Source organism: Prosopis cineraria, unplaced genomic scaffold (genome assembly GCF_029017545.1).
Source record: "Prosopis cineraria cultivar Desert tree isolate PC_DT_omini unplaced genomic scaffold, ASM2901754v1 PC11, whole genome shotgun sequence".
Classification (NCBI taxonomy): Eukaryota; Viridiplantae; Streptophyta; class Magnoliopsida; order Fabales; family Fabaceae; genus Prosopis; species Prosopis cineraria.
Window position 1 is genome coordinate 43,437,089 of NW_026555342.1, and position 13,786 is coordinate 43,450,874.

The 13,786-nt window shown below is 29.6% G+C and overlaps 2 protein-coding genes across 2 annotated transcripts; both read left to right on the top strand.

The window, feature by feature from the left end:
* The first annotated feature begins 313 nt into the window (after positions 1-313).
* On the top strand, positions 314-1,439 carry LOC129286657 (nicotinamidase 2-like). The gene is made up of 2 exons (XM_054922634.1): positions 314-1,016; positions 1,104-1,439. Exon 1 carries the CDS (start codon positions 394-396, stop codon positions 997-999), a length of 606 nt encoding a protein of 201 aa, XP_054778609.1. The 5' UTR covers positions 314-393; the 3' UTR covers positions 1,000-1,016; positions 1,104-1,439.
* A 9,289-nt stretch (positions 1,440-10,728) lies between these two features.
* On the top strand, positions 10,729-11,653 carry LOC129287032 (protein E6-like). The gene has a single exon (XM_054923175.1). The coding sequence runs from the start codon at positions 10,775-10,777 to the stop codon at positions 11,453-11,455; it is 681 nt and encodes a 226-aa protein (XP_054779150.1). The 5' UTR covers positions 10,729-10,774; the 3' UTR covers positions 11,456-11,653.
* Positions 11,654-13,786: the final 2,133 nt, after the last annotated feature.

Consider the following 13,786-nt stretch of genomic DNA (forward strand, 5'->3'; position numbering starts at 1 on the left):
AAAAGTTACCTAACACTCCTCAAAAAAATAGCTTGAGACTAAATTTACTTCTTTACCATGCTTACATGTCATACTCATGTCATGCTATGTATCATTATAGATTTCACATAATATTTATTAATTGAAATTAACGGTAAGTTATCTCCATTTTTAAAAGTTGATAATTTATTTTACATTATTGATAATTTAAATTATCAGATATTTTTTAAAAAGTAATTTATAATTAAATTTGTTACTTTACCCTAACGACAGAGTATGTTATTTGCTTGAGTGTACTCTGCGGAATTAAATATGTTGATTTAATGTAATCAAAACTCCTGAGAATTCCAAAGGAGCAACTGAGAGGGAAGAGGAGAGAGAACACTGAACCAGAACCAGAGGGAGCTTTCATCAATGGCATCTTCTCTGAACAAATCATCTCCATACAATAAATATGAGATAAGGAAGAGGAATCCAGATCCTAAATCATGTGCTCTTTTGGTCATTGACATGCAAAACTACTTTTCTTCCATCGCCAAACCCATCCTCTCCAATCTCTCCACCACAATCCGTCTCTGCCGGAACGCCTCCATCCCCGTCATCTTCACGCGCCACTGCCACAAGTCCCCCGCCGACTACGGCATGCTCGGTGAGTGGTGGAACAATGAGCTCGTCTGTGACGGCACACCGGAGGCGGAGCTTATACCGACACTCGATCGGAAGCCGGCGGACATGGTGGTGGAGAAGAACACTTACAGTGCGTTTAGGAACACTCATTTGGAGGAGAAGCTTGAGGAGATGGGGGTAAAGGAAGTGATTGTGACGGGGGTGAAGACGAACCTGTGCTGCGAGACGACGGCGCGTGAGGCTTTCGTGAGAGGGTTTAGGGTTTTCTTCTCTGCGGATGCCACGGCGACGTCGAATTCGGAGCTCCATGAGGACACTTTAAAGAACATGGCTTATGGGTTTGCTTATTTGCTCGATTGTCAGAGGCTTCAAGACGCTCTCTCTGTAAAATAAACCATCAAGGCTTTTCTGTATGATTTAAATGAAATTTCTTTCTTTCTCCTAAAGATCGTGTGGATTGCTGATAACTCTGCTCATGAAAACATTGAATTTTTTAGGAGTTGATGATCCAAATTTAAGAGGAAGCATATACCTTAACTGAATTTGAAGCTTAATCATTGGCACTTTAGTCCTCTGAATATCCAGGAATGGCTGCTTCCGTTATGAGAAAGAAGCTGACAAACCGTCTGCCGTGGAAACGTTCCTTTCAATTTCGCCCATATGATTTCTTACCCTAGTTGTCTGAGAGAAAAGGAGAATGAATATCTCATGATTCAGAGAAAAATTAACACGGTCGAAATTGAAAGTATTATTTCTCATGCTGGCACCTATGAAACTGGGTCTTCTCTGTCTGGTTGGAAGAAGTGGTACTTGTATAATTAGCATTAAACATATTTTGCCCAGGGCTTCTTAATTCTTCTCTGAATTAAATAATGTGAGAGTCTGAAAAATGAGTATGTCGTTTATGTTTCATGACTGGCATGACTTGTTAAGTTTCTCTATTGTCTGTAAATTTGTCCCCGAATGACTTAAACCTCTCCTCTCTTCTTTGACTCCCACTATGAATTTTGTTAAAACATTGGTTCTTGTCCTACCATGGCCCAGAGGATCTCAGTTCCTATTTACATCCATGAATTGGGACCTTCTGACGTTGCAGAGGAATATATGTTGAAATTTTGGTAAATACATATCAAGTTTTCCCATAGAGAATGTTTAGTTTTCCATTGGCCAGAATAACTACTTGTCATGTTCTGAAGTTTAGGATGGAAGAATTTCATGGCTAGGTAGTAATTCAACTATGCTCTGAAGGCAAGTTTTCAAAACATATGAGCAATTTAAGCTTTTCCTCTATTATCCATTTAAGTCACTTAGTGAAAACATTCTGTTGGTACAGTCCTGATACTTTAGGTAAGTGTCATAACATCTGATAAAAATTTTGAAGTTAATCAAGTGAAAGTTGTGTTTATTTCTAATCTGCTTGGGCTGCATCTTGTCAAGAACCTGTCTTTGTTGTTTAACTCAATCTCTACAAGAAATGCCAGTTATTCTAGCTGTATCTATGTTCTGGTATATTGCAGTAATCCTGGCATGACAATTCATGATAAAGGGGGGTTGATTAATTCACATTGAATCTGAAGATCGATTCTTTTCATTCACAGCCTTATACTTTATTATAATCTGCTTAGTGGTAATTCAGTATTAGGTGTGGATAAACCTTGAAAGAAAGAGAAAGATCTAGTATGCATTGTACTTTTGGTATGCATTGCGCCCTGGCCTAATGCTCCTTGTCTTCTGTCTTGAGTCCCACATTGGAGGTCTCATAAGTTGAGTGATGCTTCTAAATGTGAGGGGTTTTCCCACTCAACAGTCTAGTCTTTTGAGATGGACTCTCTATATAAATTTATGCTCTCAACAAATGGTGTTTTCATTGAAAGAGCGACCTTATAGAAAGGGTTACCCACATAGCGTTTTAACCAACATGAGGTTAAGTGAAATATGATGGAGTGAAGTCATCGGGTCTCAAATGGGTTGGCATTGACATGAGTTTCATATTGGGGAACTTATAAGTTGAATGAAGTTTGTAAGAGTGAGGGATTCTTCCATCTAATAGATTAATCTTTTAAGATATGTTTATGACATCTTCCTTTTGATATGTGTAATGAAGTGCAACTTAGTTGTTGATGTTTTGGTGTTATTTTCCTTGTTTGTATATAAGGTTGAGTACGATCCCTGCAATAACTATCAATTTATAACAAGTCACACATTCCCTGTATAGATAAAGTCAAATGAGCAGATGAACAGATCTGTTGTGCACCCTAATCATATCAGGTGCAAATAGACTTTTTTTTAATCTATATACACTAAATTACAAACTATATATAAATAAGATTAAAATAATGAAGATTGCTGTGAAGTTTAAAAATATCCTAAATGTTATAAATTATTGAAGTTAAACAGCAAATGGCACACTTCTTGGCTGCATGTTTCTTATCTTTTTACAAAATTTCTTCTCAATAATATGCTCAGACATAAGAGTTATGAATCGTCCCTCGTCAATATTATTTTCAGGTTGAAGAGTTTTATGGTTGTGTAATTCTTACTGTATTTCTTGCTTTTGCTATACAGTTCACATGATTTTTATCCTCTGTACTGTGTCTGTTCATTGAGATGCCATCTTCAATGTTATAGTTGTAGATGAATGGTCATAAGTCAACAATACATGCTTGATGATTCCCATACTAATTGGGTTTGACGTCATATTTAATTAGAAAGAATGAAACAACACGCTACATTAGATAGATGTACCGTATGTATAGCAAGCTGAAGAAAGATTGAAGCAGAAGCAATCAGATATTCAGATGAATTTGAAACTTGAAAGTATATATATCACATGTCATTGCGACTGATAACTTTCTGCCAGCATATAGAGGGAAGAAAAGAGGCCTTCGACATGTGTACAAGGTAATATTGAGATATTTCTTCATTTTTTTTCCCTTTTAAATAGATTCTTAAGGAGTATATTATTTCTGTACATTGTCGATATGTCAGAAAAATGACACAAATGTTTTTATAAAATGATCGCAATCACACCTTTATTTTAACCAGGGTTGAAATTTATAATTATCTGATGTGATATATATATATATATATGTATATTTTTTTTTTCAGGGAAAATTAGTTAACAGGCAAGAAATAGCAACAAAAAGGCTTTCTAAAAGTTGAAGACAATGGAAAAATTATGTGAAACTTATTGCTAAACTCAATGCACCTTTGGATTGGATCATGTTTAGTTGCGAAAACAAAAATAGTTTTAACGATTTCATTTTTCTCTCCTTTCATATCCCTCTAGAAAGCCTGGGCGTCTAAAATTAAAGGGTTGGGAGAAAAGTCAAAGTCTCAATTTTAGTAATAGGGATAACAAGTTACTTATCACTTTTGATATGATCCAAATTAGTTTGATTTAGATGGATCAGGTTTAAAGTTTTTTATTTTATATTTATGAAAATAAAAATTTTATAATAAATCTACTCATTATCAATCAGCTGGATTGTCCATATTACCCAAATTTAATACTAAATTTTTTTCAAATTAGCTATTCATATTTACTCTGAACAATTCATATTTAATATTAAATTTTTATAATTTTTTTTAAAAAATTATTTTTGGTAAATACAATATTAAAAGTAAAGATAATCTTGTGATAAGCTCTTCCCTTTTTTTAAAAAAACCGTTGATAGTAAATTTGCATAGTTAGTTTATAAAAATATAAAAAATTAAATTAAATTTGGACTATCTAAAGTAAATATAGAATGCTATGATTGATATGATTAAAAATATTAAAAATTTGAAAAAAGACACAATCACCAATTCTTATGGTTTCATCAAGTTTTGCTTTTAATTTTTATATTTTTTAATATTTTTGTCCTAATAGTTTTAGAAATATTAAGTGACATTTATTTTTCAAGTCTTTATAGTTTTATTTTTTTAGTGTTTTTAGTCTCTGTAAAGACTAAAAACATTAAAAAAAACTATGAAGTTTAAAAATAAAACCTGATTAAGTATATGAGCCAAAGATTATGTTTTTCCAAAATTTCTATAAATTTTTATTTTAATAAAAATTAAAAATAAAAGATATTTTAAATCAATCTAGATTGTCTAGATCATATAAGAGGTGATGAGCACTTGATGTTGATGAAGACTAAGTGGGCTCTCCAAATGATAAGATGAAGCCACCTATAAACACGAGAAGCATCTAGAGACAAAATAATACAGTGACAACGTTCTAAATTATGCGAAGCTTACCTATGTATATACCTTTGCTACAATATGCTGAACAACACATACTAGAAGCTGACGAGTGAAGAACTTGGATTACAGGCTAAAACATCAGCTCATAAGTTGAACGGAAGAACTAGAGTATCTTCTGCCATAAGTACTTTGTTGTGATCGAAACGAGTGTTATTGACAGTCTTTTAGACGAGAAGGACAATTTGGTAATTTAATGTCACAAGGTCATAAAGTCATGAACTCATGGGTTAAAATAGTAAACTAATCTCTACACTAGAGATTTAGGAGCTTTTGAAATTTTAAACTTAATTTTTTTAATAATATTTTCTTCTAACTTTTAAAATCGATATAATCTATTTTTTATCATTAATCGAAGTTAATTTTAACAATTAGCTGATTAGAAAATAAAAAAATAATATCAAAATTATCACAAAAAAAGAACAAAAGACTAGTAAAAAAAATAAAAAATTATAGATAATGATTCAAAAAAAATTGCAGAAAAAGACAAAAAAATTATTGGTTCTCTTATGTAATTTTTTAGGTTTTTTTTTCGCTATTTTCTGATCAACCAACTGTTAAAATGAATTTTTGTTAACTGTAAAGATTAGATTATACTGTTTTAAAAAATTAAAGAAAAATATTATATAAAAAAATAAGTTTAGATCTCAAACATTCCCATATTTATAATTTAAAAGTCAATTTACTTTTTTATCTTAAAATCATTGGTCCAAATACATGCATAGCAAAAACAAAATTAATACACTGAGGTAAATCTTCAAGAATGTAACAAGGTTCCAACTTTCTGAAGGGTTGGCCCTCTCCTCCAAGAATTGATGGAAATTGTTTTGCCTTCTTTTTCACCCTTCTTTGCTAATCTCTTTTATGAATCCACTTATGACCCCTTCATCATTGCCTGCCTACACTTGCTTATTCACTTTCTTCTCTCTTTTTGTTTGTAAACCCAATTTTTGTTCTTCTTCTCTCCTTTAAGTTTTGGTTGCTATCGCGAGTTGGATCCTATCAATTCCCTGTCTCGTACATCTCTTTATAAAGGTTTTTCCCCCATTATTTTAATAATTTTTTAAGAAAAATGAAATGATGAGATCTGATTCCGGCACGCAATGTATATACTCATTGCACTTTTGAAATTAGTTCTCTATTGAGATCGCTCAACTGCACGTTTTGTGTAGGTTAGTGTTAGTGTTGGAGCACATTCAATGCTCATTAGTCACCCTTAAAATAACTTTAACTGTCTAGATTCAAATTTAAATATTTTTTTATTTTTAAAATAAAAAATTATAAAATTTAATAAATCTATTAATTACCAATATGTATAATTCATATTTAATGAGGTTGGTTCAAATTTAATACTATTTTTTTTTATAATTTTTATAAATTGACCATATATGTTTACTTTGAAGTGTTTAAATATGATAGGATAATAAGTTAAAAATTTTGAATCTGAATAATATAGGAAAAATCTATATAGTCAATTTATAAAAATTACAAAGAAATTAATATTAAATTTAGATTGATTTGATTAAATATGAACAGTATATATTGATAAATAATAAATTTATTCAAAATTTTATATATAAATTTTTATTTAAAAAAATTAAAAAGTTTTTAAATTTGGACCTTCAGATTATTTCAAAGGCACGTGCTCATCACCTCTAGTTAGCACGGAATGTGCTCCTATTTAGAGTTATATACCTCCTTCATTCATTGAGTCACTAGTTTGTTTCAAAATCATAGAAATAAATATATTTAATTTGCACCTGTGTTGGTTTTGGTAAGCTCGCATAATTTAACGTACTTGAACTCTTGCATGTCAATAAATATATATATATATATATATATTTACAAATGCCTGTCAATTCAGCCTTGGATGCTTCTTGTTGTTCTACACCTATATACTATAGTATCAAGGTGTTTATATATATATATATATATATCAACTTGATTATGAAGGATAATTTATCTACATATACAGGCATAATGCTTCATAAGTTTGAAGGATGTTGCTTTAATTACATATGCTTCATTATTACATTTTTACAATGATGTTCACCTTGATTTACTTCATTTACCGTAAAAATCTTAGCCAATTATTATCACATATCGCTTGGGAAGAGTCAGTGTCAATAAAAAAGAATGCTTGAGTTATGAAAATGTTTTTTTTCCTTTTCTTTTTGAATTTGATATATATATATATATATATATATACTGGTTTTAGACAAACAATCAAAGGAGAGATTATATTATTTTACTTTAGATGATCAAATACTACATGATGGCGGGTCATGCATGCACCCTCTAGCTCTCATTACTAAATGCATAATGAACAGTTCTTTGATGGAGTCATGCACAAATATGCACAAGTGCACATGACTTGACCTAAACTCAGCTTTTTTTTTTTTTTAAGGGAAAAATAAAATGAGATGGAAAGAAAAGGGTCAAACTGGCAATTTTATCATTCAACTTTAGATCCAGGAGGATTCCAGATTTACTTTTGATAAAATATTTTTTTTATTTTTAAAAATAATATAATATCATCATCATCATCATTAAAAGTTAACTTTAATTATTAATTAATTTAAAAAATTTTAAAAATGAGCAAATAAATTATAACAAAGACCTAAAATTACAGACAATTATTCAAAAAATTATAGGAAAGGGTAAAAATTTTTTTTGATCATTTTCTATAATTTTGAGGGATTTTTTGTTATTGTAATCTTATAGTCAACTTATGGTTAAAATTAATATATATTAATGGTATAAGCAAGATTGCATTGTTTTTAAATTGAAGGGCAACATTGCATAAAAAATAAATTTTAGATTTCAAATTCTTCTAATCAACCAATACTTTAAGGGTAAATTTACCATTTAACTTATCCAAAAATCATATAGGAATACTGTATCTGACCATGTGCTCCACATGACCGTCCGATCAGGCATGAAAAGATTTCTTAATCATCTCACCGATGGTGTTTCTACAAGTTCATAATCTCATCAAAGATCCTTTTCTTTTTGTTTTTGTTTTTACTTGTATGTTTTGATTATGGATTAGATATGGGGTAGTTATAGTGTTACGTAAGTACTATGTATGTGTTATCCAAAAACAAAAAAAAAAAAAAGTTAGATTGGTTTGAATGGATTAAAGGTTATAAATATAATTTCTTTTTTTTTTTGTGAGCAAAAATAGTACAAATATTAATACCAATTGCTTGTAATATTAGAGGGCCAAAACTGAATTGGCATTGATGACCAAAACGCGTTTTTAATTAGCTGCATTCCACATTCTGGACAAGGCTTAGAGGGCACATGCATGGACTGTGAGCACTGATGAAATCCCACTGTTTTATGTTTCGCTCACTCCACAATCTACGCATCATTACACGCCTCACTTATTTTAATTTCCTTTCATTTCAATAGATTTTAATTTGATTCCATTTCCACACATTATTGTAATTAGACAACTAATTAATATTTTGCTATTTAAGACTTCAATAGTTGAAGGCAATGTTTTAAGACTTGAACGGTTGGACCGGTAACAAAAGTGGATTGTTTTAACTCATTAACCTGGCCATTTTTGAAATAGAACCAGAATTAATCCAAAAATTAAAATGATTCGACCATTTTGAAGTATTTTTTGGGAAAAAGATACTTTTAATCCCTGCACCTTTTTTAAATTTGATATAGATCTCTATATTTTATTTTTAATGTTTTATATTCCTATACTTTTTTTCTGTATACAATATTAGTTTCTATATTTTCAAAATAACGTGACGTAAATAATATTAATAATGCTCATATGTCAATTAACATCATTAATTTTATGTTTGTGTCAAAATAATGCTAATATGAAATTATTTAATAAGCAAAAATTAAAGGAAGTCTATATCAGATGAAATAAAAAGGCAATAACCTGAACATTTTAAATGATCAGTAAAACACTCAAATTTTATATAGACTTAAAAAAAATTGCTTATTAAAAATTTCATATCAGCATCAGTTTGACTAGTGAGCACAAAATTAATGATATTAATTGATATGTTAGTATTATTAATATTTTTTATGTCATGTCAATGTTCCTTTAAAAATATAAAAACCAACATTACACATGGAAGAAAGTATAGGGTTATGAAATGTCAAAAAAAAAGTACAGGACCTATACAAAACCAAAGCAAAATATTGAATTTAAAAATAATATTTTTCCTTTTTTTTCGTTTTACTGTTATTTTAGTAATAATTTTTTTTATTCAATTTAGAATTTAACCCAAGTCCTGTAATTGGTATTCCTATTTTTACGCACTCTGTTTTTTTTCTTTTTTTTTTTACTCGTTAATATATTAACAAACACACTTCTTTCGTTTGTCCTTATCCTTCTAAGAAGACCATCATGTTCCCCACCATTTATGGGACAGAATCAATTGTTGATCAATTTTGCCGACTGGGTTATCCAAGTGAGCGAGCACAATAAATGAATATAATCAACCTCGGGATTTTCTTTTGCTGGCTTTAGAGGTTATGATCATGGTGTTCCAAGCTAAAAGGCAAAACTGTGCAACTTTTGGCAATTGTTTAAAAACCTTCATAGCCAAAAAGATTTACTTGCAAGGTAAGGAATATGAACGAGGATACAAAAAGATTTTATTATTTTTATTTTATTATTTTGAGAATTGATGTTACGTAAAACATATTCTGAAAATAAAAAAATAATAAAAATAGATATTTTTTTCATTCTCCCTTATTTTTTAAAACAATAATTACAAAACACCTAAAAGTTATTTTTATTTTTTTATTTTTCAGAACAATATTTTATTTTTTTGTTCTTCAAAATACTTTTTAAAAGCATGTTATCAAACGAATTTTTTTGTTCTTTTGTTCTAGAGAACAGAAAACTGTTCCCAAAACAGATTTCCAAACAGGCCCTTTTTATTTCTATTTTTTAGTTTCACTCCTCTCTTCTTACACACTCCTTGCACCATAAAAACCAGGGATTATGAGTCTCTAATATACTTTTCTTTAATGTTTTTGGTTGTTGTAATATTTCAACTTTTTATTTTTTTAAATTATTAGTTTCCATACAAAATAAGAGATATTTTAATAATTTAAAATCTCAAAATGATAAAGTTTTATTTTTTTATAATTATTTAAATAAAAATATCATAAGTACACCTTTTTATTTTTAAACCCAAAATGGTAACGTTTAGCATTTTTTTATGATTTTTCAAAAATAAAAATCTGTAATTGTAATATTTTTATTTAAATAATTATAAAAAATATAAAATTTTACTGAAGATTTTAAAATATTAAAATATCCCTTGTTTTATATAAAAATCAATAATTTAAAAGAAAAAGAAAAAAAATTAAAAAATTTAAGTATTATAAAAGATATTAGATAAAGGTATATTAGAAGTGACTAACTCTATCAATATATTATTTGCTCATTTTTCAAATTTGATGCAACGTAAAAGACTCATGTCACTGACTTATTGAAACATAAATTGCTGGATTTTTGTGATTATTTCAACAGTAATTTTTTCCTCCGATCTAAAGTGACCTGAGCAGCGTGAAAACTTGAGGCCTTCTCTTATTGTACTATAACAAAGATTAGCAACTTGTGATGATGTTTTCCATGAAGAAATTGGCAGAGTCCTGACAAGATTATATAATTAAATATATAGATATATATATTGTATAATATGATTTTAGAAAAAAATCATGAAGGAAAAGAAATGGCCCATTTCAATTATATAATAAAGTTCATCAAGCACAGTCCATAGGGACCACAATCATCACCAAAGCCTCAGTCCCATTTGAGTTTGTCTGACTATTTACATAGATTCTATTTCGAGGTCTTCCATATATAAAAACACTTGTCAGTATTCCACAAACTACTCCACATATTCTTAATTTCTTCTGCCCTTTCACTTCTATGGCTCTCTTCTCAAAATTCTTCTCTTTTCTGTTCTTCACAGTACTTTTCCTGTCTCTGCAAATCCATGCCAGAGACATTCAGTTCTTCAGCAAAGTAACACATGCCAACGACAATAATATTAATGGGATCAAAGAAACTGATCTCCCCAGCAAAGAAGAAGAACCAGTGAACAAGCAGCCAGAGCAAGAGCCTGTCTTCGTCCCTGAGGCTCATGACAGCTATGGCCTCTACGGCCACGAGTCCGCCGGACAGTTCCCTCCGGCCACCACCACCACCGCCACCATGACGACGTACCCGCCGTACAAGACTGAGTCTGAGGAGTACATGATGAGCAAGTATCCAAACAATAAGTATTATTCCTACTACAACAGGGATGCTTATAACACAAACTACTACAAGGATGCTTATGGCAATGATCTGGACAATACAAAGCACACAGGAGGAGGATACGAGTCTGTAATGTCGAAGAATCAGATGATGAGGAAGAAGAACCAGATGTTCTATAACAGCAACAATGGCGGATATGATGATAGGTATCACCACAATAATGGTGAGAGGCAAGGAATGAGTGATACTAGGTTTATGGAAGGTGGAAAATACTACTATGAGAATAATAACTCCATTGAAGGATATCAGAACCAAGGGTTTGAGGGTAACGTAGATGAGTTTCAGCCTTGAACTTAGATCAGTGATAAGTTATTAGAGAGGATAGGGTTAATTTGTGATGATGATTTCTTAGTTAAATTCTACTGAATCTTGATTTTGGATCTACCTAGTTTCTGTGTCGTTCATAATATGGAAAAGTTATGAAGCATGAGAGCACACGTGTGTAGTTTCTGCTTACTGTGACAATGCCAAGTTAAGATTGCTTAGTTATTCGTTTTCTTCTGGTTTTAAACTTCTTTGCTTGTTTGTGTTTCTGTTTTCAAATTAAATTGATTAACCTGTCATTATAATTATCTTTCTCTGTAATTAGAGTTGGAGAAAAATTTAATTAAATAACCAAATCAACTAGTTGCTCATCGTGGTTGGCCCCACAAAATGAGATTGCCATCATTTTTGAACGCTTTGAGAGGGAGAGTTAGGCTATAAAGGTTAAGTGGTGACTTTCCTTTTCATGGTTTATGTTCTTTCGCATCACACTCCCTCTTGTCCTTATCATAAAATTTTTTTAACTACTTCATTGAAATTCAGAAATAACAATAGTTAACAGCTCGTTAAATATGTCTTAATTAAAATGATTTTTTTTCAACTTTACTTATCTTAAAAATAAGAAAAATATACATATACAATAAACTATAAAATTAAATTTACAATAGGTGTAAAATTAAAAAATGATAATATAATAACCTTCCATGTGTCTGATATTAGATTTAAGTATATTTTTAATTCTTTAATTTTATATACATTTTGTTTGGACTTTTAAATTTAAAGCATTTTTTCAATTCCCTAATTATAACACTGATTATTTTTTATATCAACTATTGTTATTTTAAAAAAATAAACTTAATGTCTTAATATTTAAGAATATTTTATTAATAGTTAAAAGTTTAATATAAAATTTTTTTATAGTAAAACTGTTAAGATTAAATGATTAAAAATGTATTTTTTTAAATTAAGGAATTAAAATAAAAATTTATATAAAATTAAATAATTAAATATATATTTTAATTATTATATTAGTAAAGACTAAATAATTATAATAGAAAGTGTCCTATAATAAAGACATGTATAGTATTGGATATGGGATTGTGTTAGTCAAAGATTAGGGAGTAAAACAAATTAAGTTGTTAAGATCATCATGCATACAGCAATTCATCAGCAATTCATCATGTAATAATTAAAGAGAGATATATAGATGCGACTGTGGATAGGGACGGAACTGGCCTTGGAAGTTGTGGGAGGCCAATTTTTGTCAAAAAAAAATTATGCAAACATGCATTATGTGTATGTATGTATTGTTAATTTAATTTTATTATATTCTTTATAATTAATTTCTTAAAAATAATTTATAAATTTTAAAATATCATTTAATACTATAAGCCTTTGCACTTTTTTTTTACATTATAGGTTCTTATACTTTTATTTTTCAGTATTTTAGGTCCCTCTATAGTTCCATACTTTGCTTATGAAAGGACCTAAAATATCAAAAAATAAAACGGTGAGGACTTAAAATATTGAAAAAAAATGCAAGAACCTATAATAATATACAAGCAAAATGTAAAGACCTAAAGTAATATTTTTTTAAAATTTAATGATATGATTTATAAATAAGGTAAGAAATCATTCTCTTTCTCCTATAAATAAAATAAGAGATAATATTACAATGTGTATACATATTGTATCTAGATATATTAGGCTTTTTTTATCTTTTCTGGAGGAGGAAGGGGGTTGATGTTTTTAATAGGGCTAAATATTTTAAGACCCGCATAAATATATGGGAAGAGGGAGGAAGATGGCCCCCTTCACTATACACCTAGTTCCCTTGCTGATTGTGGATACACATTTCGGGAAAAGAAAAGAGATATCAATTTATCTGAATTTATAATTAAGAATGAGGGATATCAACTAACCCAGATCCTATTTAACAGTGTTGCCTATACAAATTAAGAAGAAATAAACATATATAGGTGTGTTGTGTTTGGTGAAACTTATTACTATGCCTATTTGAGTTAAATTATATACAAATGGTATAGTTGGAGAAAATTTTAATTATAAAGATTAACTAGGGGTTATATTGGCATGTAGACCCCACAAAATGAGATTGACATCATTTTTGAACCTCGTGAGAGAGGGTACATTAGATTTTAGAAGCTGAGGGGTAAATTTTCTTTGCTTGGTTTATGTCCTTTTGCCCCTTAATAGACAAATTGGGATTGTGTTAGTCAAAGATTATGAAGTAAAACAAATTGAAGTTGTTAAGATCAGACAGATCAAAATTTAACCATCAACGTATTGATATTACCAAATATGCTAGCTGGAAGAGAGAAATTCTTGGACTCATGCCTT